The sequence below is a fragment of the Natator depressus genome, chromosome 8, assembly GCF_965152275.1.
Source record: "Natator depressus isolate rNatDep1 chromosome 8, rNatDep2.hap1, whole genome shotgun sequence".
In the NCBI taxonomy this organism is placed as follows: Eukaryota; Metazoa; Chordata; order Testudines; family Cheloniidae; genus Natator; species Natator depressus.
The window spans coordinates 38,120,611-38,144,453 of NC_134241.1; the positions used below are offsets into that span (position 1 = coordinate 38,120,611).

Consider the following 23,843-nt stretch of genomic DNA (forward strand, 5'->3'; position numbering starts at 1 on the left):
TTCTGGGCTGGAGCCTTCACCACAGGTCCTTTCTCCTTGGCAGTCAGCACAGACTGAGTTGGGCTGCTCTCCTTTATACTAGCACAGCAGTTGGAACATGCCCAGAGGATTTGAGGGGTGGGATTTCCTCTGCCCACTGTGTGGGATTAACCCTTTCCTGCCTAGTTCGGGGTATGCATACCCCATCACAGATGGAAATGATGGGTCCGAGGCTGGAGAGCAGCACCGGCATGGCGATAAAATGGGAACAAGGGGTCAGAGGCTGTAGGGCAGCACCAGCACGGAGATAGAATGGGAACAAGGGGTCTGAGGTGGAGGGTGGTGCCAGCATGGCAATAGGATGGGAACAAGGGGTCAGAGGCTGGAGGGCGGTGCTGGCACGGTGATAGGATAGGAACGAGGGGTCCAAGGCCTGAGGGCGGCATTGGCATAGCGATAGGATGGGAACAAGGTGTCTGAAGCTGGAGGGCAGTGCCGGCACATTGAAGGGCTGGGTGAGATTGTAGGAGGGAGCCATCACCACTTGTGACCTGCCTCTCTTGCCCTGGTAGGTTTCATGTGACCCACATTGAGAAGAAGCCCATTTTCCCAGAGCAGCAGGATGTGTCACTTCCTGATGGCAGCAAGGAAGCTGGGGCCAGAGACCCAGCGGCCCATAGCAATGAACAGCTCCATCAGGAGGGTCTGCAAAATGGAACCATCCAGACAGAGGGTTGTCCAAATGGAACAGGCCAAGGGGAAGATCTTCCTAATGCACCAGTCAAGGCAGATGCTCCCACCAATGGGCCGGTGGGGAAGAGGTTTGGTAAGACAGGTTCACTGCAGCACGTTGACCTCCAAGACCTTACCCCAGGGAATGGACATGACCAAAGCAAGGGGGAGGGGCTACAGGCCCCAGGAGCGCAGGGTGCTGGAGCCCCTGCAGACTTGCAGGAGGAGGTGAAGTGCGCTGAGCCACACGATGCCGTGCAGGAGGAGGCTGTGCCAGGGGCAGCTAATGAAACGGCAGAAGTTAAAGGAAGCCAAGGTGTGCAAGAAGGAACCCGAGCTGCCATGGCAGGAAACAAGGATGCCAACAGGAAAGAATCTGGAGTGGAGGACATGAGGCAACAGGTAAGGTCCCCTCCACTCGTTCCTCATCCCCAGTGCAGGGTATGCAAAGTCCGCCTGGGGCTCCCTGAGCAGCCACTCTGCAGGGAGTTGTGGCTGAGGGGTGTAAAACTACAAGGGGATAAGAAAGTTCAGGCACATATCAAAGCCCGCACAGCGTATCCAAAGCCTGGAAGTGTTTGGTGCTGCTGAGCAGACCAGGTACCATGAGTCCACAGATCCACTGAGTTAGTGCAATGTGGAGGCAGCACAGTGGGCGCAGTGCAGGACAAGCAGCAAAAGTGTTATGCTGTGAGTCATTGCTCAGGTTTCCTTTAGACTTGGGTTCTGGAGACAGGGAGCAAATCTGCCTAATCCAGCGTAACCGCCCACGGGAAGAGCTCTCCGAGAGCAGCTCCCTCAGCACCAGGCCTGCAAAGGCCCCACGGACTTCAGCCCATTAGTGTGATGAGCATCAGCTCCTTGAGGCAGAAATTGCCCAGACATTGATGATGTGACTCCGTCTCCTTCCCTGGAGCAGAGCCCAGGGGCTGCGGGCACCTTCCTTGTCTACAGACCCTGATGGGAGGAAATGGCCCTTTTCTGGGAGGGGCAGGGGAAAGGCCAAGCATGTACTCAGGGAGGGCTGGGCTCCCTGCATGGGGCGGCTATTACCAGCTTTGCCCGTTACTTTGGGGTATCCTCGTTTATTAGGATTACTCTTCTGGGGAGGAGAGGTGGTTCTGTACTTCTATCAATGCACTGCTTGTGTCACTTGTGTTCTCATACAGAGCTCTACTTCTCCCTGCTGCAAGTCCCTCCCAATGGAGCTATCCTGGAGGACCTAGGTTCCCCAGGGCTGGGTTCTTCGAGCCCCAGAATCACACACACACACACACACACACACACACACACACACACACACACACACACACACACACACACACCTGACCCCTTATATGTCCCTGGACTCAGCAGGCTGGGTCGAGCAGCACCTCCAAGCTGCCACCCTCATATGTCCCAGGTTCAGCACATCTCTATCCCCACTTTCACGTTACAATTGTTCTGGCAGTAGCCCACTTCATGAGCAAACCCCACAGGATTTTTGGGCGCTGCAGGGATCTTTAGCTTAGGTACAAGGAGCGTTGCTGCAGAGTGAATGAGGAAACCAAAAAACACTCATGAAGGGGAGAGAGAGAGAAGCAACCAGCTTAATCATGAAAGTTATTTATTGCCAGGTAATAACCATAGGGGAGCCAAACAAACAAAACAGTTATAATATTAAATCTAACTTGCACTTGATTATAAAAGTTAGGTTTAGAAAACTATAACCGATCACAGAAGTCAGGGTCAGAAGGCTATACTTAGAGAGAGAGAGAGAGCTGGGTTCTTACCACTCCATGAAGCTTGAATCGATCGGGGGTCCCAGGTGGTGGGGGTAGCTTAGGGTCCAGAGTGCTGGAGACAGGCAGAGCCCCCAGCATGATCAGTCAGGAGAAGATGAAGTCCCAATGGCACTGATACAGGCTCTGGATCCAGGCATCACACCACTTACTTGAGCATGGATAGGGGTTTTTGTAGAGAAACAACAATGGCTCAAGGGAGAGCACTAGATTTGTTTATATGTAAACAAGGGAGTGTAGCAAAGTTGTTTTGTTCAGGTTAGACATGGAAGCTGATCACTCCTGGCTATGGGCAGTGTTCCTTGGAGGGAGCTCACAGTGCAATTAGGCAGCTTCACTATTTTGGATACCAATAAAGGATTTATTACTAGAATTGGTCTGGTAACTACTGAGCTGGGTGTGTGCAGGCGTGGGTTCATTAACATCTGGAGCGGAGATCCCCTATCATGCAGTGCTTCCCTTCTTTTCTGGTTCCAGAGTTCCGTGCGGTTCTTGCCTTGGAATCTCTCTTCTCCATTCTGTATGCTAATGGAGATGTCTACTTGTCCCATCTTTGATGCAAATGAAGCTAGGGGAGTTTCCTTAATCCTGTCATGCTTATCCCAGGGGTTTAGGTGTGCCTCCCACTGCCTTTTCATTGCTTTTTGTAAGCCTTTCTTCTGATAAAGATATTGTTCAAGCAGAGGCTGGGGGTGGGCGGGTGTCTTTCATGAGTCAGACAGGCTGGGTACTGTGCCCTGGTTCCCCCTGCTAGGTAACAAGTTCCCCCTTTGATAGGGTGCTTGCAATGAGCGAGTATCCCCATCACATCCTTACTCTGTGGTACCGAGTCTGATCTTCAATCCATTGCAGCCACCGCATCAGTCACAGGATCCAGCAAACCAGTAGAACAAGACTAATTGCTTGTATAATTTGGAAACTGATGATCACCACAATGGGGTGAAGCATGATATTCAAAAGACCTGTTGCACTGGGGCTCCACCCAAGCAAAGTCTCCCGCCAGGAGTGATGGCCTGTGTAGCTGCTAGCCTAAAGAGCTCCTGGTTGTGGTGTTGAATCTCGAGTTTGCCATTCTCCCGAAAAGTTCGGCGCTTCTGCAGCTCAGTCTGTAAGGAGGGATGAGTTAATAGTCCCTTAATGGCAGTGAGACCCATTCCCAGTGAAATGGGAGAAACCTCCTTGTAGAGCTCAGGATAGGCTTTTAAATGTTGTACAGTCCATATAGGCACTGTACACTTAATATTACAACTAACAATAGTGGTTACATTACGGAAACAGCAATTAACGTAAGGCACCATGGGTTGAATCCAATGTCTATTAATCAATACAATATTACATTTTGTTCTTACACACACGTGCTTTACCAAGATAGATAAAATCAAGACCCCTTTTCCTGGGTAACATTGAAGGAACAGTGAGACTTATTCCCAGGTTGTGGGAAGAAGTATTCATCCTGTTCCTCCAATGCTTGGTCTTCACAGATATAGCCCAAACATTCTTTCCTCCTACACTCCTTTACATTTACTGTGTTCCAAACATTATCTTTCTGCCAGGCCCAAGTGTTAGGATCTCTGGAGTACATTATTGAGTTATCATTTGTCTGTAATCCCAGTGGGACTACTGGGTGGATTACTCTAATTTCTTTACCTGCCACAGTTATCAAGAATAACTGCAAGCTTTGCTGGTGGTGATTGTACAAAGCATTAACTAGTCTCCACCAGGGCCATAGGACTAATTCTTCTTCCGTTACATGGGACTGAATCAAGTTGATTGCCTCCATGGGAATTTGTCCGGCTATGGCTTGCCGAATCATTCCCATGATTACGTTCTGGGTGAGAGCCTGAGTTTGCTCACATGCTGAGGTCAATGAGACATTATTCTGGAGGGACTGTACATCAGACATCATTAACTCTTCATCTTTTTCTATGAGTCTTTCCCACCCAGGAAATACCTTACTTATTAACTGCTGTTCCTCACTTAACTGTTTCAAAGATGCTGTTAATGGGGTTCCCATCTTTCAAGGCTGATTCCTCACTCTGGCACTTGGAGTGCAGAAGGCGGGGGCCCTCAAGGATTCTAATAATTAATACTGGCCACTCCAGGCTTGTATTAAACTCCCAAGATTACAGCTTTTCTCTGACCTTGGATGGGTAGATGCTGCCACCACCCAAGTGCCAAAGCCCTTTGAGCACCCAGGAAGGCGCACTTGGGAATTCCTTTCTGTGGGGTACCCTCAAGCTCTTTCACCTCCCCTCCAGGGAAGAGCTGAGAAAGAAAAACAAAGGAAATCAGCTGTTGCCACCAGCTAATTAAAACAACATGCACAAACCTCTTAGGACACAAAAATTCAATTCTGTTCTTTAAAAAAAGGTAAATTTTATTAAAAAAAGAAAAAGGAAGAAAATACATTTGGGAACTTAGGCTATTGCTAGATTTAAAGAGAACAACTACAATGATTAAGCATCAAGAATAGTTTCTTGAGGTCCAGCTTAAAGGTTATAAGCAAAACAAAAGCATTTGGGCTTAGCACAGAAGAGTCCACAAGCCATAAAGAAATAAAAAGAGAGAAACCTAATAGCATCTTCCTAGACATTTCCTGATCTACTTACATATCTGGGATTTCAGATGAGTAGTTTCTAGGTATGATACTGATGATTTTTCATACCTGGCCCCAAGCTTCTTACAGCATAGTTGCTCCCTGTCTGCCTCTCCCCGAGAGCAACCACAGATAGACAAAGGGGAAGTTTTTTCCCCAATTTTAAAAAGTGCTAGTCTTCCCATTGGCTCTTTTGGTCAGGTGCCCACTCCCTTTCTTTTACTTATGCATAGCAGGGAGACTTTTTAACCCTTTACAGGTAAAGCAAGTTGAGAACAGCTACTAAGAGGGATTTTATAGCTAACTGGCTGGCTGGGTGTCCATAAAAGGGAGCTACCCCTCTTCCCCCCCTTCATTTATCACACCATCTTTCCTATATTTTCAGTGGCATATGATAGAAGTTCTGGCTAATAAACTATGTTTGCCGCATCAACTAAAGAGATTCCTGTTCCTGCAGGTGCAATCCAGTCACTTAATTCCCTTTGTACTCTATTTACATGGTCAGCCCCTTGCCACATTCTTACCCATTCATCCCAACCCTTATTGGTAGTTCCAATCAAGGGAGCGCATACAGGTGCTATGTGAGAGATAGTCATACCTTCTAAATGGATTTGAACCTCCTTCAGAGAATTCTGAAGTTGAAGAACAAAATGTTCTTGTTGATCCAATTTCAACACACGGGGTCCTGAAATTGGGGCTCTTAAATGTCAGAGGAGAGTGAAGTTTGTGATCAGAGGGTCAAAATTTAAAACTGTTTTTTATTGTTGGCCCAACCTGAGGAGCTGCCGACAGCATAGAACTGGTAGTGATGCTGCAGGGCCAGGGGATTGCTTCCATTCCCATAGAATCCATGCATGTGGCACAGCAATTTTACTTCCTGGGCTCCAGCTGACAAGCACCTCCAGAGGTTCAGAGGGATCGCAGGTTCAGCATAGAGCCTGGACAGCATCAGACTCCAGACACTTGTGAACAGCAGGGTGCTGGTGCAATGATGGGATGTCATGGCTCATGTTCGGGATCTGTGAGGGGGCAGAGAAGAGAGAACAAACTCCCACACTCCCCCCGTATATACTGGGAGAGTCTGGGACCAATACTGCATGGTGAACATGAAACAGTGACCTATGTGAGTGTGGCCATAATAAGTTGAAGACTTCTCTGGCCTTTTTCTGCCTCAACATCGGGGTACGCACTGACAAGCCCACCCGATGCGTATTTTCCGAAGGCCCCAAGCTGTTCCTTCTTGCTAGCCAAGAAGGGTGGCTGGCAGGATGGAGAAGACAGTTATACTATTCCTTGTGGGTCAGATGGTTTACCCTTCCACTCTTTCAGCTGTGAGGAATGAAACCATTTCCACCAGGGTTTCCCATTTTTCCCATTTAGGATTTCTACCTGATAAACACTGGGACTGGCCCGATTCACAGTAAAGCAGGGGCCATACCAGGTGTGTGTCAAAGAGTGCTCCTTCGCTGAAAACTTTCTGTACGTTACTGGTTAGCCTAATTGTTACCCGCACAAAATTCTGTTACTTACGCTCTAGGGCAGGGGTGGGCAAACTTTTTGGCCCAAGGGCCACATCGGGGTTGCAAAATTGTATGGAGGGCAGGGTAGGGAAGGCTGTGCCTCCATAAACAGCCTGGCCCCTGCCCCCATCCGCCCCCTCCCACTTCCCGCCCCCTGACTGCCCCCCTCAGAATCCCTGACCCATCCAAACCCCCTGCTCCTGGTCCCCCAACTGCCCCCTCCCAGGATCCCCCACCCCATCCAACCCCCCTGCTTCCTGTCCCCTGACAGCCCCGCCCCCTATCCACACCCCCGCCCCCTGACAGGGCCCCTGGGACTCCCACACCTATCCAACTCCCCCTATTCCCCGTCCCCTGACTGCCCTTTCCACCCCAGAACCTCCGCCCCATCCAACTGCCCCCTGCTCCCCGACTGCCCCCCCGGGACCCTCTGCCCCTTATCCAACCCCCTCACACCGCTCCCCACCCCTTACCATGCCACTCAGAGCAGCAGGAGCTCGCAGCCCTGCTGGAGCCAGCCAGCCAGGAGCCGCAGGCCAGAGTGCTGACGGCACGGCGAGGTGAGGCTGCGAGGATGAGGGACAGCGGGGGAGGGGCCGGAGGCTAACCTCCCTGGCCGGGAACTCAAGGGCCGGGCAGGACGGTCCCGCGGGCCAGATGTGGCCCGCGGCTGTAGTTTGCCCACCTCTGCTCTAGGGGCACCCACCTTTACCCAGTTCCTAGGGCTCAAGGCATAACCCTCTTAATTTAGGCACTCACACCCTTTCCCAGTTCCTAGGGCTCCAGGCGAAAGGCACCTAATTTTACCCTCCTAGTGAAATAGTTTTTCCTAATATCCAACCTAGACCTCCCACACTGCAACTGGAGACCACTGCTTCTTGTTCTGTCATCTGCTACCACTAGGGTGACCCGATAAAATTGGGACTGTCCCAATTTTTAGTTCTTTGTCCCACGTCCCAGCTGATGCACGGTCGGGACGCCATTTGTCCTGATATTGCAGCTTTGGTCGCTTTTTTTTTTTTTTGCTTCCCCCATGTATCCCGATATTTTGTCCATTTCATCTGGTCACCCTAACTACCACTGAGAACAGCTGAGCTCCATCCTCTTTGGAACCCCCCTTCAGGTAGTTGAAGGCAGCTATCAAATCCCCCCTCACTCTTCTCTTCTGCAGACTAAATAACCCCAGTTCCCTCAGCCTCTCCTCCTAAGTCTTGTGACCCAGCCCTCTAATCATTTTAGTTGCTCTCCGCTGGACTCTCTCCAATTTGTCCACATCCTTTCTGTAGTGGGGGGCCTAAAACTGGACATAATACTCCAGATGTGGCCTCACCAGTGTTGAATAGAGCGGAATAATCACTTCCCTCAGTCTGCTGGCAGTGCTCCTACTAATGCAGCCCAATATGTCCTTAGTCTTCTTGACAACAAGGGAACACTGTTGACTCATATCCAGCTTCTCATCTACTGTAATCCCCAGGTCTTTTTCTGCAGAACTGCTGCTTAGCCAGTTGGTCCCCAGCCTGTAGCGGTGCATGGGATTCTTCCATCCTAAGTGCAGGACTCCGCACTTGTCCTTGTTGAGCCTCATCAGATTTCTTTTGGCCCAATCCTCCAATTTGTCTAGGTCCCTCTGTATCCTATCCCTACCCTCAAGAGTATCTACCTCTCCCTGCAGCTTAGTGTTGGCAGCAAACTTGCTGAGGGTACAATCCATCCCATCATCCAGATTATTAATGAAGATGTTGAACAAAACTGACCCCAGGACCTAAGTTCCCTGTAAACTGTGCGGCTATGCAGCAGCCTATTTAGTGCCATGCAGGTACTCATGGAACCTGCCCAGGGACTTGCTGTGGCTGGGGACTGGCCGGGGGAGGAGCACCCCTCCCCCAGCCCCAACCTAACCAGGCCCCCAACCTGACGTGGCCAGGGTGCCCCTCCCCCATCCCCAACCTGCCATGGCCAGGGCACCCAGCCCTGCCGGGGTGGCCTGACCCGGCCCAGCCCAGCCCGGACCCAGGAGCAGCTTGGGGTGGCGCAGACTCAAGAGGGGCCTGGCCCGGCCCAGACCCAAACATGGACAGAGCGGCCCAGCCCAGCCCAACCCTGTGTATGGCCGGAGCGGCCTGGCCCGGCCTGGACCCAGGCACGGCAGAAGCAGTGTGGCCCAGCCCAGCCCAGCCCTAGCCACGGCCAGGGTGGCGTGGACAGCCCAGCCCCAGGCGCACCCAGGGCGGCACGGCCGGGACCCAGGCACAGCGGAGCGCCCCTTCCCTGGCTTGAACCCAGTCCAGGCCTGGACCTGCTGGGACCAGGGAAAGGGCGCCTATCCTTCAGCCCCAACCCCAGAGATGCCTCAGCAGGGAGAGGCGCCTCTCCCTCAGAGCCCAAGTGTTGCTGCGGGGAGAGAGAGCTAGGGGGAGTCCTCTCTCCCTGCCGTAGCCCCAGAGCCCCCTCCTGCACCCAAAGCCCCTTATCCCCAGCCCCACCCCAGAGCCTGCACCCCCAGCCGGAGCCCTCACCCCTGCACCCCAACCCTCACATATCACCTCCATATTGGTGCACATAAAATTAATTCCGCATATGGGTGGGAAAAATTAGTGGGAATGCTGCCCAGGACCGACCCCTGGGGCACTCCGCTTGATACCGGCTGCCAACTAGACATTGAACCATTGATCACTACCCATTGAGCCCAACGATCTAGCCAGATTTCTATCCACCTTATATAGGGTGACCAGATGTCCCAATTTTATAGGGACAGTCCCTATGTTTGGGTATTTTTCTTATGTAGGCTCCTATTACCCTTGGGGGGCTGTGTGGGGCCCCAGGCCTCCTCCCCCCCAAGGTCTGGGAGGCAGGAGCTGTGTGGGGGCACTTTTGGATGCCCCACAGGCCCAGAGTGGCCCGGGGGATTAGCAGGGGGCTGGGAGCAGCCCGCTCCATTTCTCTTACCCTGGTCCCAGCCATGTCGCTCGGGGGAGGAGGCTTGGGGGAAGGGATCCGCCCCCCACACTCACCAGCAGCGGGAAATGAAGCAGTCCAGCCCCAGCCTGCTCTACTCTGCCAGCTCCCAGCCGCGGGGCTCCGCTTCCCGCCGCCAGTGAGAGCGGGGGGTGGTCCTTTTCCCCAGCCCGAGCTACATGGCTGGGGCTGGGGCAAGGGAAGCGGAGTGGGCTGAGGCCGCATCGCTCCGCTTCCCGCCGCCGGTGAGTGCAGGGGGCAGTACTTTCCCCAACCTGCAACTCACCGGCGGCAGGAAGCGGAGTTCCATGGCTGGGATCTGGTGGAGTAGAGCAGGCTGAGGCCGGGTTGCTCTGCTTCCCGCCGATGCCAGTGAGTGCGGGGTCGCTGGGGGAAGAGGTAGAATGGGGGCAGGCCAGGGGTGGAGCATGGGGGAAGGGTAGAGGTGGAACGGAGGGAGTTGTCCAGGGCCCCACACACCCCTAGGGACGTGTCTGCCCCTTGCAGTGGGCGCAGCCCTTAGAGGGGGTGGGGGCGGCCGAGGGATAGGGCTGGTTACCAGGGCTGGTGCTGCTGCATATGCAGCAGGCAGCTGCCTAGGGCACCATGAGATTTGGGGCAATTTGGTGCCCCAAATTTCATGGTGCCATACGCAGCTGCGTATGCCTAAGGACAGCCCTGCCTATTACCCCCCACCCTGTGTCCCAATTTTTCACATTTGCTGTCTGGTCACCCTAACCTTATAGTCCATTCATCCAATCCATACTTCTTTAACTGGCTGGCAAGAAGCCGGCGGGTGGGGCCAAGGGGTGGAGAGGAGCCCTCAGCCAGCTGGTGGGCAGGCCAAGAGGAGCAAGTGGTGGGTGGGGTGGGGGAGCTGGCGGGGTCTCAGGGCACAGTGCAAGCAGAGCAGGCCGGGGCCCCTTCTGAGCATGGGCTCAGTTCCATGGAGCCACTGGTGAGCTGGAGCCGGTTCGCACTGGTTCGCTGGAACCGGTTGTTAAATTTAGAAGCCCCACAGAGTCAGTGCCTAAGGCACCACTTTTGATGTGATCAGTGGGGGGAGCGGCCGCTCCCCCTGCTCTTCCCCTAACTACACTACCCCACCCCTAGGAGCCAGAGGGACCTGCCGGATGCTTCCTGGGAGCCGCCCCAGGTAAGCACCGCCAGGACTCCCCACCTCACCCCCCGCAGGTCCCTCTCGCTTTTAGGGGCGGGGTGGGCACCCACTACGGTGGCCCACGGGACCCTCTTGGCCGGTTCTGGGGGCAGTCAGGGGACAGGGGAGGGGAGTGGATGGGGCAGGGGTCCTGGGGGGGCATCAAGGAATGTGGGGGGTTGGATGGGGCAGGAGTCCCAGGGGGCGGGGGTGGGCTAGGACCCCCTCGTGGGGTGAGGAGGGAACCGGTTGTTAAGATTTTGGCAGCTCATCACTGCATGGAGCCACTTGCACCATTGTAAACCCGGCACTGTCTGGATGGCAGTCTGCACAATCCCCCTCCTATGGCATCACCAAGCATCACGGGGTCAGAGCCCCCAGCCTCACGGACTGCTGCCGTAGGTCATGAGCAGGAGCTCAGTGGTGTACACTGCTGCCCCACTGGGCCCTTTTGGAACAGAGCCGGCATTTTAATTGTAGAGTGGGATTTTCAGCAGGGCTCCCCACTGGCCTGACTCTGCCCTGAGTCCAGTGGGAGCCACATTAGGCAAACACTTTGGGAATTCCCCCCCATGCAGCTGGAGAAGTTAGAGTTAGGGGCAGGCTTTTTACACACTTTTGGGACCCATCTGGCCATTGTGTTTTCTTCATGTTTTCAGGCCTTTCCTTTATAACTGAGACCAAGTCCTCTGGCCTCAAGCCATGTCCCTTCTGTGATGGTGCCAGGGCCATGACAGAGGTGTATGATCTATTTCTTCTCTGCCTAGAGGAGGGGCACATTCCCAGATCAGCTCTTTGTGGCATGCTTTTACCTAATGCACATACAGAGCTAAAAAGAGTCACCCTGAGCTCCAGCTGCTGGGAGTGGCCATGTGGGCGACTCTTCCTGGTTCCGATTGTTCAGAGGAGTTGCCACCCACACTCTTGCCCGTTGAGTCAGGAACAGGTAGCCAGATGGGTTCTGTGCCTGGGTTAAATGCAATAGCCAGAACACAGTGATGTCGTCCCAGATACTATGCATCTGGTCTGAGAGTCAGTGTGAAGAGCCTGCAAGGAACTCTCTGGCCTTTTTGTCATGTTCCCAAAAATCTAGCAGCAAGAGTAGGAAGAGGCTGACTCCACCACAAGCACTCGCTGACTTGGATGAAGAGTCCATGTGCCCGCCCTATGGAGCTGGTTCTGGGACTGGTTCCTGGCATGATGTTTCATCCTCCGAGCTGAGGAAGGAGAAGCCCAGCCATGAGTCACACACCTTGTCTTGACATCATGACTGCATGACGCTATACCAGCTTTGCTGCCTAGAATGATGGGGACCTGCCTCTGGAGCTGCAGACCCAAGGGTCTCTGCTGCATTGGGCCGGGGCATTCTGGTGTTGGCTGCCCTGGGCTCAGTTGCCTTGGTGAGAGCCTTTTAGTGCTGCATGCATCAAGCTCTCTTCCCTGGTGCTCAGTATTTTGGTTAGGGATCCTGAGCAGTGGGACAGTCAGTCTAGGGTGTCAGTTATTCTGGCACTGTCTGCTACTTTGATTGAGATCCCGGTCACAGATCTGGTTCCCTCGGCACCAGCCCTCCTGAGCCATAGTTTCTGTAGGCTTTGTTATCTTCTACAGGTGTGAGCTGGGAACCTTTCCCTGCTTCCCTTGTTCGTATCTCCCTATACCACATCCTGGAGGGGTCAGTCCTGTGGCTGTTGATGACCTCACTGCCTTCTGGGATGGTGCCTGAGTTGCACCCCAGGAGCACTTGCCCTTATGGCCTACTTACGTGCCTCAGCTCGAGTATTCCCCTGGTTTGTGGGTTCCTCTGGGGATGAATCCACCTCTCCTTAGGGGCCACTAGCACTTGGTCCTTTTGGATTATGTGGACTCAGTCACCTGAGACCTAGGAAGCCAGCCGCTGCTCTACCAGAAGGACTGGGGAGTCCCATGTCATCTCCTTTTACAAGATGCCTTTTATCAGTCTGTGACAGGTTGGATCACAGAAAACCCCCTTGGGGCTGCCAACTGATCTGCTGAGACTACTTTTGCCCCTGCCTTCCCTGCCAGCTTGGGACTCCAGCACCCTGCCTGGTTGAGTTAGACACGCCTGCCAGCTACAAATCCAGACCCAGGTCTGAACCACATCCCACAAACTGCAGGCTTAACTGAAAGCGGCTCAAGAAGTGTTCCAGTCTCTAACACTCAGATGCCCAGCTGCCAGTGGGGTCCAAGCCCCAAATAAATCCATTTTACCCTGTATAAAGCTTATAAATTGTTCGCCCTCTATAACACTGATAGAGAGATGTGCACAGCTGTTCTCCCCCCCCCCCCCCCCGGTATTAATACATACTCTGGGTTAATAAGTGAAAAGTGATTTTATTAAATACAAAAAGTAGGATTTAAGTGGTTCCAAGTAATAACCAACAGAACCAAGTAAATTACCAAGCAAAATAAAATAAAAAAACGCAAGTCTATGCCTAATACAGTAAGAAAACTGAATACGGATAAAACCTCACCCTCAGATGTTTCAGTAAGCTTCTGTCACAGACTGGACTCCTTTGTAGTCTGGGCCTAATCCTTTCCCCTGGTACAGCCCTTGTTCCAGCTCAGGTGATAGCTAGGGGATTTCTCATGATTGCAGCCCCCTTTGTTCTGTTCCATGCCCTTATATAGCTTTAGCACAAGGCAGGAATCTTTTGTCTCTCTGGGTCCCCACTCCCCCCTTCTAAATGGAAAAGCACCAGGTTTAAGATGGATTTCAGTACCAGGTAACATGGTCACATGCCCTGTGAGATCCCAAGCCTTCATTCCTCCCAGCCTGACTCACAGGAAGGCCTGCCTGCAAACAGAGCCATCCATAGTCAATTGTCCTGGCTGATGGGAGCCAGGAAGATTCCAAACCACCATTAATGGCCCACACTTTGCATAATTACAGTAGGCCCTCAGAGTTATATTTCATATTTCTAGTTTCAGATACAAGAATGATACATTCACAGATTTTTATTTCATTTGATTCTACATTTTCCTTACAAAAGATATTGCAGCTCCAGCAGTGGCCAGTCTGTGACCCTCTCTCAAGGTTCAGGCTGTGCCTCTAGGAGTGTGACCTGGGGCTCCCACCCCATGCGGATCCAGTGTAGGGGATGCACATGGGCCATGTGCCCTGGGGACCTCACCACTTGCTTTAGGCTTTCTGAGATGAGGCAGGAGAGTTCAGTCACGCCCCCATCTCCTCCAGAGTGATGGTAGTGCCGTTCCAGCCTCCTCTTCCCACAGCTCTCGCTCGAGTCTGCATCCTCTGGGTGCCCAGACACATGCACACACCCGCCTCCTCCTCTCTGTGCTGCTGCAGGCACCTGGGCTCTGGAAATCACAGGCAGGATTAGCCGCCTACTACCAGCCCAGATTCAGTGCGATGATCCCCCAGGGCCAGCTAGTCTTGGTCCCTCCATGGGAAAACCTAGTGTTGCCTGCGTATCCCCACCCACTGTCTCCATCCGCCTGGGACCCCTCTTTACTGCTCTTTGGTTTCCAGGAGAGCCCTCCCAGTTCAGCAGTCTTCTCACGCATCTAGTCAGTGGCCACAGCCCAGCTCCGCAAAGGTACTTAAGCTCATAGCTTCCACTGATTTCAATGGGAGTCACGTGCCTACATATTGCTGAGGAGCTGGGCCCAGCCAATCCTGGCCAGACTTGGCCTCTACCCACCTCCCTTGGTAGGCGCTAAGGGACCTGAATCTTACCTCTTGTAATGCACACAAAGGGCACAGGCTCAGACTCACTCTCCCACAACTCTGCTTCCAACTGCGGTCTCAGAATCAGAGTTTCTCTCACCTTACTCTCCATGTGCACTTTTCAGACATCACCCTCCTTCCCCCACTGCCCCCTAGAAGCCCAACAACTTAACATCACCCCATCTCTGGTGCTTTTCTTATGCAGACTGGAAGTAGCAGAAAACCCATCTCATTCCCAGCCCCACTAGTCACATGCAGGTGGGGATCTACGGGCACCCATCTCCCATAGAACTGCCTTGTGCCCTGTAGGCACAGCCCCATTTTAGTGGGGGAGGAGAACAGGACATGCCCCGTTGCAGGGGTCTGCTAGGAGGAATGCTGACTGACATGGCAGCTCCACCTCTCTTTAGCAAATGCAGCATGTATGACCCTGACCTAGCAGTGCTGCTAGCATGGCTCTGAACAGCCTCACACCTCCATGCAAAGACAACCCCACTCTGGCCTCTTTACTGCTCACACTAACTGCACGTGTCCACGGAACCCGCTCGCTGCCCCGTGCTGTGAGATCTTCCTCAGAAAGGGGGAAAGAACCCACGTTACCACAGACAATGTGATATTGTTCTTGCTAGTCAGTCAGCACTGTCTGCAACATCCTGGTGTCCCCACTGTCTGGTGATGGACAGGACCACAGGGCAACTAATGAACTAACCCCAGCCTTGAATTCAGTCATTCTTGTGAATTTCATGTTTGGTTTTCTAGTTTTTGCCTTTTTTCCTTGTCAGCCTTGGCCACCGTCTTGCTGACTCAACAATGGTTTTTGTCTAGGAATTTCCAGATTTTATTTTTAAGGGAGTTGATTTAGATTCTAGACATTTCCAAGAGTTCTGTGTGGTTCTTTCTGACACTGTTTTAAAGCAGTAACCATCCTGGAAAATGCATAGTGAAGAATACAGACAACTTGTAGGGAATTTCCCATGTATCAAACCCAGGAAGGCATTGAAGCAGAATTAGTGGGGGCTGCTTGTCGCCTCCCAGGAGATCTGGTACATGGCAGCAACAGGGCTCCATTTTGCTAGCTAGGAGACTTAAGGAACAGAAGCACTGGTGACGTCACTCCCTGGGGAGAGATCCTAGGAGGAGACAAAAAAAAAAAAAAAAGAGAGAGAACACCAAGGAGTACTTGTGGCACCTTAGAGACTAACAAATTTATTTGGGCATAAGCTTTTGTGGGCTAAAACCCACTTAATCAGATGCATGCAGTGAAAAATACAGTAGGAAGATTATATCTATCTATACACACAAACACACACACCATGAAAAAAATGGGGGTTGCCATACCAACTGTAATGAGACTAATTAATTAAGGTGGGCTATTATCAGCAGTAGAAGAAAAAAAAACTTTTGTAGTGATAATCAGGGTGGCCCATTTCAAAAAGTTGACAAGAAGGTGAGTAACAGTAGGGGGAAAATTAGCACAGGGAAATAGTTTTTATTTTGTGTAATGATCCATCCACTCCCAGTCTTTATTCAAGCCTAATTTAATGGTGTCCAGTTTGCAAATTAATTCCAATTCTGCAGTTTCTCATTGGAGTCTGTTTTTGAAGTTTTTTTGTTGGAGAATTGCGACTTTTAGGTCTGAAATCGAGTGACCAGAGAGATTGAAGTGTTCTCCGGCTGGTTTTTGAATGTTCTAATTCCTGACATCTGATTTGTGTCCATTTATTCTTTTACGTAGAGACTGTCTGGTTTGGCCAATGTACACGGCAGAGGGGCATTGCTGGCACATGATGGCATATATCACATTGGTAGATGTGCAGGTGAACGAGCCCCTGATGGTGTGGCTGATGTGGTTAGGTCCTATGATGGTGTCCCTTGAATAGATATGTGGACAGAGTTGGCAACGGGCTTTGTTGCAAGGTTAGGTTCCTGGGTTAGTGTTTTTGTTGTGTGGTTGCTGGTGAGTATTCGCTTCAGGTTGGGGGGCTGTCTGTAAGTGAGGACTGGCCTGTCTCCCAAGATCTGAGAAAGTGAGGGATCGTCCTTCAGGATAGGTTGTAGATCCTTGATGATGCGTTGGAGAGGTTTTAGTTGGGGGCTGAAGGTGACGGCTAGTGGGAGACAGTGGCTCCTTTTTGCTCCCAGGGTTGGCAGCAACAAGACTCTGCTTCCTTCCTCATGTGCTGCAAGCACAGGGCCTATTCGTCCCTCTCAGAGCAATTGATCTGTGAGGAATTGTCCCACCTGGTAGACTTCCATGGTGAAAGGTTTCTGTGCAAAACACAGTTTTGTTGTAATGCCTAGAACAGCATCTACACAACAGCCTTCCATAGACAGCTTTCCATACACAAGCACACTGGCTCGACGTTTGCTGTGCAAGGATTTCTGAGCTAGAAAGGCTCATGTGTGAGGGACTTGGGGCTAGAGCTTTCCTTCCATGCCCTGGAACTCTGGGGAGGACTCCAAGCAGGTGTAGTAACTTAGACCCAGATCCCCAAATATATTTTGGCTTCTAGCTTCCTTTGCTGTCAGGGGAAGTTAGGAGCCTAAACGCCTTTGGGAATCTTGCCCTTAAGCTGCAATTTTAAAAGGAGGCTTAACGTGCCCAGCAATTAGATTTTCATTCTGTATGCAAACTGCCACAGCTACCTAAACATGATACCACATCTTTCTCCTCAAGGTTCACAATGGCTGGTTGGCTGTTGAAATGCAAGATACTGAGAATGAAGGATTTTTACATTATAGAGCAAGCAAAAGTGGCCACTATAATTAAGACTGTAGAAAGGAGGGGCTTGCACAATGTTGGCTTTAGTCTTTCCAGGTCAGCAAGAACTGGGCACCTAACTCACTTAGGCCCCTTTGAAAATTCCAGCCTTAATGATTTCCCTGATATTTCTGTCTTCAAATGTAATGATTGACCTTGATGAAGAGCTATTTGAGTTCTGAGACCTACAATGCAGGTTAGTACCTTGGGTGCAGCTGTTGGCCTTTGATCCTTGACAGAGCTGTCATGGGTTCATGGCGATCAGCACCGGGTAAATGGCCTGCAGACTTTGTAAGCTTCCTAGATGCACACCCAGAGTTTACCAGCTCTACAGGATGAAGGCTGAGGGTCTTGTAAAGTCTGGGGGGGCTTTTACTTTCCCTGGAGGTACTACTGAGCTGTGATGCCAGCCAGCAGCAACCACCCAGCTCAGTGTCTACAAAGCTTTGAGCAAAGCGGATCTCCTCATGGGGAAAAAACTAAGGACCATACCTCCAAGGGACATGGAAGGGGGGAGTGCCCACTCCCCTGCATCATTCCCTCTCTTTAAGACCTCACAGGTGCCTCTTTAGGGAGACCTCAGAGGTAGGGTTGAGCATGGTTCTGGGGCCAGGGGTGCTTTTTGCACCCCAGTGCCTCTAGCAGAGAAATTATTGCTGACCTCATCAGCCTTAGCTCACCCACTGTCCCACACTCCTGTGTGAACCCTGTCCTCTTAGGGGAATGCTGAATGCAGGGGCTCCGGCAGGAGGCGCCCAGGGAGGTGGGAAACACCACAGAGGCACAGTGCTGCTGTGCAGATGGCCTGGAGCTCCCGCAGACCTCAGGGAAGAGCAAAGGAAAATCCATGGGTGCAAACACGCAGCATTTCCTGCAGAGAGGAGGATAGGGCTCTATACAGATTAGGCACTGAAGGAGGCTATTCAGCTTGACCTCTGTGCTAGGCCCCCCGGGGTGTGTGAGATGAGTTTGCCAATGTTAGCCCAAACCAATTTTCAAATGGGGGGGCCCATATCTGAATGGCTGTTCAATGCCTCACGAGAGTTTTCAATCACAGGGCTCCCAGTCATGTGTCACATTTGCTTTGCTGTGGATAAGTATCCACAACCTCAGACCCCAGGGACACCGAGAAGGAGCCAGAGCTTGAGTCGAGCCTAGAAGCTCTCTCCAACCAGACCAGATGGTGAAGGCGCTACTGTGCCTCCCCAGTCCCTTACCTACCTCACTGGGGTGCTGGGAGGATTAATTAGATGCTGTTCGGTAAACACTGAGAGATTTACTGATGGAAGGTTAAAGCTCTATTGTTTGTTTGTTATCCCAGGCCTCCCCCTCCTCCAGCTTTTCCAGTGCTCCTCACCGTGACTGATCGCCCCTGCAACTAGGGCAGTGCTCATGTTAAATCATAGGCCCAAAGAGTCCGAGGTGTTAATGTGACCCAGTCACTGTCCAGCACTAAACAGGGTTAAACAAGGGTCAGGGTTTGCTACCCGGAGACCCCAGGCTGCATCTTACTGTGGCAACACCCCATTAAACAGCCTGTTATTGAAGATACAGCAAAGGAGGAAAAACAGTTCCAAGTACTAAGTCAGGCTGTCAGTGTAACCACATCCCTGGGTCCGTTCCCCTTAGCTGGAGAGGAAACTCCCCCCATGTGACTGCCTTTTTAAATGGTAATAAAAGTGTCCTTTTGGGGGGACAAGAAAAAGTTCATGGAGATGGACTGGAGCTGGCATTGGTGAAGTCTAAAAGACAAGCCAAACTGTGACCTCCCTGGGCACAATCCAGCCCAATGAGCAGCTGGGTCACCCCACCCTCTAACCTGCAGTGCCCTTTATACAGCCTGGCTGCTCACAAACTGACTCCAGCATGCCAGTCACTCCCAGCCATTTCTCTGTGTGCTGCAGCCAGCCAGCCACACCTTGGTGCTCACCAGCCTTAAAGAGTCTACAGGGTGAGCCCAGCACACTCTCAGTCCCAAATTCCCCCCCCAGAAACATGTGTCCTGTACTACCCAGTCCTCTCCTGCACAGTGCAAATATAGCCGGGCCACTATTCCTTGAAGGGAAAAGGCAAAAGATTTATACGATCTGAAGAGAAACCAGAGTACACACAACTTGCTATCCCAAATGAAGGTACCCAGACACTGCAGCTTGAGCACATTGGATTAGATCAAACAATAAAATAAGTTTACTAGCTACAAAGAGAGAGAGATTTAAGTGCATACAAGTCATGAGGCATAAAAGTCAGAAATGCTTACAAGACAAATAAAGATAAAACACTTCCTGATGCTTAACTTAACAAACTACATTAGATTCAAAGCAAATTTTCTCATCACATGTTATCAGCTCTGTTACTGACCAAATGCCTTAGGTCATGATCTCTCCCCCAGAGTTTATCAGCTGTTTCCTTTTTCTCTTCAGGTGCAGAGAATACAATTGGAGGGTAGGGGGGAGAGGTTCCTTGAGATGTCTTTCCCTCCTTTTTATAGCTTCAGTCCCCTTCTTGCAAAACATTTCCAGCTGAGATCCAGGAGCCAAAGAGTCCATGTGGAAGGATGTTCCCTGCTAGTTTTTGCACCTGTTTGTACTTCCTTTGTTTCCCCTCCCTGCTTGATGACTTTGTTTACTGCTTACATGCAAATTAAGCAGAGTGCACATTCCTTTGTTTAGGACAGAGCTGTTTGCCAGCTTCCATTTGCACAGGGCTGTGTGGTTTGGAACATGTGTTCATAACATCACACAGGGGAATCTTGTAACTTCTCATATAGTGTTGCCATACATATTTTACCAGGACTGTACTGACCAGCAAATTATGAGTTTTCAAAGGATACAAGGCATACCTTGTACACAGCCTAGTACCCTAGTTTGTGAACACAGGGGTGTATTCTGTCACACAAACACACACAAAAAGGGAGAGACAAGACCAACAAAGACAGAAAAATGCAGTTTCTGGCTCTGGTGTTTACTTTCACTTGCAACCTTATCTGCTGGAAAAACACAGGCCGTGCGCAGGGTCTGATCAGCACTTCTGAGACCTGCCAAACTTGTACCAGCATCAGACTGTTTAGGGCATTGCTTTGAGCTGCTTCTTTCTGGTTACAGTCTCTCAGCAGCATTGCAAAATATACAGGCTTAGTTGAGTAAGGCAGACTTTAATTAAACAGAAGGCAAAAGGAGAGAGAGAGAAGAAAGTGAAGAAATAAGGTGGGCATGGGCAGTGGGTATAGCTGCTGCAGGATGCTGGACTGGGGCTGCTCCAGCTCGCATGGTTGAGACTGCTCTGGCCCCAGGCCGGCCCAAGCTGCTGAGGCCGCTGGGGCCAGGGCTCGGGTCGGTTGGCCAGCTGGGGCTAGGCTGGGGCTCTTTGGCTGGGGGGAAGGGGCTCAGGGTTCTGGCTGGCCCAGGGCTTCTCTAGCCATGGAGGGGTCATCTCAGGGCTCTGGCCACAGGGGGACCTTGTGCGGAAGGGGCGGGGCCGCAGGGCTAGCCTCCCTGATGTGTGGGAGGGGCACCTGCCACCCATTAAGGTGAGGAAGGAAAAGGATGTGTGGGTGTGGGGGGATGATGTCATCTGGGTCTCTCTTACTGGCCCAGTCTAGGCAGGATAAAGGCCCAACAGTGTCCCAGGAGATGGGAGGGGGTGGCAGCCATGAGGATAAAGCTCGTGCCTTTCCTTCCTCACAGCCTGCAGTTGTTGTCAGACAGCTTCATCTGCCTTTCCCCCCACAAATGACCTTTCTTGTGAGACCCCCCAAAAAGGGGGGGGGTGGGAGAAATATCCTGTCCCCTCAATATTTTGTTCACCAATTAGGCCTAATTGCCAAGACACCAATTTTGGTTTATTGATTTCCGGTCCCACGCTTTGCTAGTTCACCAGGCCTGATGCTCGCACAGCCCTACTGCTAGGAGGATGTTTTGTTTGGACTTACTTAGTTTTTTTATGTCTCACATTTGCACCTTTTTCCCATCAACAGTCAATGTTATAAGTTAGTTGCATCTGAAGAAGTGGGTTTTTTACCCACAAAAGCTTATGCCCAAATAAATCTCTTAAGGTGCCACAGGACTCCTCATTGTTTTTGTGGATACAGACTAACACAGCTACCATTGTGATAATAGGTTAGTGTGACACTTTACACACTTTCACTCACTGGTCACAGTTAAGCTTGTATGTAAGCAGGGTCTGAATGAATGCTTCCCTGACAGCTAGCTGGGAGGGGAGAGGGAGAGACTTGAGTGTGTTTATGTGAATACAGGTTTCAGAGTAGCAGCCGTGTTAGTCTGTATCCGTAAAAAGAAAAGGAGTACTTGTGGCACCTTAGAGACTAACAAATTTATTAGTCTCTAAGGTGTCACAAGCACTCCTTTTCTTTTTATGTGAATACAGTTTGCTTGTACTCTGTTTATGTATTCAGCAGAATACAGTGGTGTCAAACTGGTATTTGGTACAAATCACCTTAGTACTGAATGCAAGAGTAGTGAAATATGGTTTCCAGTGTTATAATTGTTGTGGGAATACAGGAAAGCAGGACTATACTTAACCTGTCCCAAATGGGGAGGGGCGGCACCCTCAGTTAAATGAACCTCGTGAAAGCAGAGGCTCGAATGTCAGAGCTCTGTGAAAATAAGAGGCGGATGGGGGACAGGAGTCCAGGTATCATGGTCAGGAGGCTGCATAACCCCCTCCCTGCGGGGTCCTCTCTACGGTGGCTTAACCTGTTCTTCCCCACTGTTCAAAGACTGGTGCAAAATAGGCTTTATTAGGAGCCTCTTGTTATTTTAATTGCTCAATCAGAGTTGAAAACAGTTGTAGTAGGACTGTATTTCTGTCCTGCCTGCGATGAACTAAAATCACTGGAGATGGGGCAGTGTTTCTGCCCAACAACCCAAAAGTCCCTTTCACATGCCTGACCCTTATCTGCACCCCACTCACAGTTGTTGTTCTTGGTCAGTGCAGACCCAGAGTTCACCTTCCATACTGGGGTGTATGTGGAAAGAGGCATCTTACTCGCTCTGCATTGCACCTCTCTGCCGTGGCCCTGCTGGCCACTCATCGCACTTCTCTGCTGCCACCCATTCACCAGCTCACTGTCAGTCACCTTCTGCCTCTCTGCTGTGACCTCAGCACATCAGTCTCTCAGTGATGTTCAGCTCTTAGCAAGCAGAGCAGAAACACAGTCCTACCACAACTGGTTTCAGCTCTGATTGAACAATTAAAATATCAAAATTGGTTCCTAATGAAGCCTATTTAGATCCAGTCTTTGAACAGTGGGGAAGAACAAGTTAAGCCAGGGGAGAGAGAACCCCCAGGAAGAAGATCATTCCAGCTCCTGATCACAATACCAGGACTCTAACCCTGCACACACCCCTCATTCACAGGGCTCTGACATTCAAGCCTCTGCTTTCACAAGGTTCTTAGAGGTGAGGGTGAAACCCCCTCCATTTGGGACAGGTTAAGCACAGTCCTGCTTTCCTGTATTCGTACAACAATTACAACATTGGTAACCATATTTCACTACCCTTGCATTCAGTACTAAAGTGATTTGTACCCAACACCAGTTTGACACACTGTATTCTGCTGAATATGTAAACAGAGCAGGAGCAAACTGTATTCACATAAACACACCCAAGTCTCTTCCCCTCTCAGCTAGCTGTCAGGGAAGCGTTCATTCAGACCCTGCTTACGTGTACATTGGTGGGCAAATTTATCGCACTAGTCCTCACACAGCGCCACCGCTGCACCTGACTCTTGACACATCTTGTTCACAGCGAGGGGGGCCCTGCACAGCTCTGCCAGCGTCCCGCATCCTAACCTGCAGCACTCCCCGTCTCCTTTGTGTAGCATGAGCTACAAAATGCTCTCTGGTCTTGTCTCTCATGTTTCTGTCTCCCTTTCCCTCAGGAGCAGAACTCTGCGGCGCACGACCCAGGAGTGACGGTGTGACGTAAGTGCCACCTTCTAGACACTGGCAGCAGGGACCAGAGCCGACTTTGTGCGTGCGTGTATGTGCGTGTGTATGCGTGTCTGTGCATATGTCCGTGTGTGCGTGCACGTGTGCATGTGTGCGCGCGCGCACATGTTTGTGTATGGACACGTGTCAGTGATGCAAGATGTAACTCCGAAGGGCAACCATGCTGTCTCAGGTTGTGAGTCTCATGACTGTCACATGCTGAGCAGGCCCTGGCCTTGGAAACACCTGCGTTAAGAGAGCTCCAAGGAATTCCCGGGTGCGGCAAGAAATGGAATTGCTGATGCAGTAGGCACACATCTCCTTCGGGCAGCACTGACCCCCAGTGCCCTCAGTTAGCTGCAGTGGGGTGGTGTAATGCTCTTGTGGTGGTTAAAGATGCCCTGGTGCTTTTCTCAGGAGTAGGAAAATCAGCCGCAGCCTCCTGGCACAATTCCGGCTTCTATTTTTCTCGACCTGCCACTGCATTTTCAGCCAGACACAGCATTCCCCATGCCTGTGCAAGGCTGCTGCGTGTCACTCCAGAGGCAGCTGCAGTGCAGTGGCAAGTGAAGTGTTGGGGATGGGAGGAAGCCATAACCAATGTTGCTGGGATCCCTCTGGCTGGAAGCCATCAGAGCTGCGCACTATAGAGACAGAGGCTCGGTGCAGGTTGGATGCAGGCAAGGTGCCAGCAGTGGGCT

General features: G+C 51.3%; 1 protein-coding gene across 2 annotated transcripts in view; it reads left to right on the forward strand.

The window, feature by feature from the left end:
• The window catches only part of RELL2 (RELT like 2), a 51,672-nt gene that overhangs the window by 25,042 nt on the left and 2,787 nt on the right, over positions 1-23,843 (forward strand). For both annotated transcript variants that reach the window (XM_074960810.1, XM_074960811.1), the window contains exons 6-7: positions 552-1,113; positions 23,094-23,136. In XM_074960810.1, the coding sequence (XP_074816911.1) occupies positions 552-1,113; positions 23,094-23,135 (604 nt within the window). In that variant the 3' untranslated portion in view covers position 23,136. The remainder of the gene's footprint in view (positions 1-551; positions 1,114-23,093; positions 23,137-23,843) is intronic.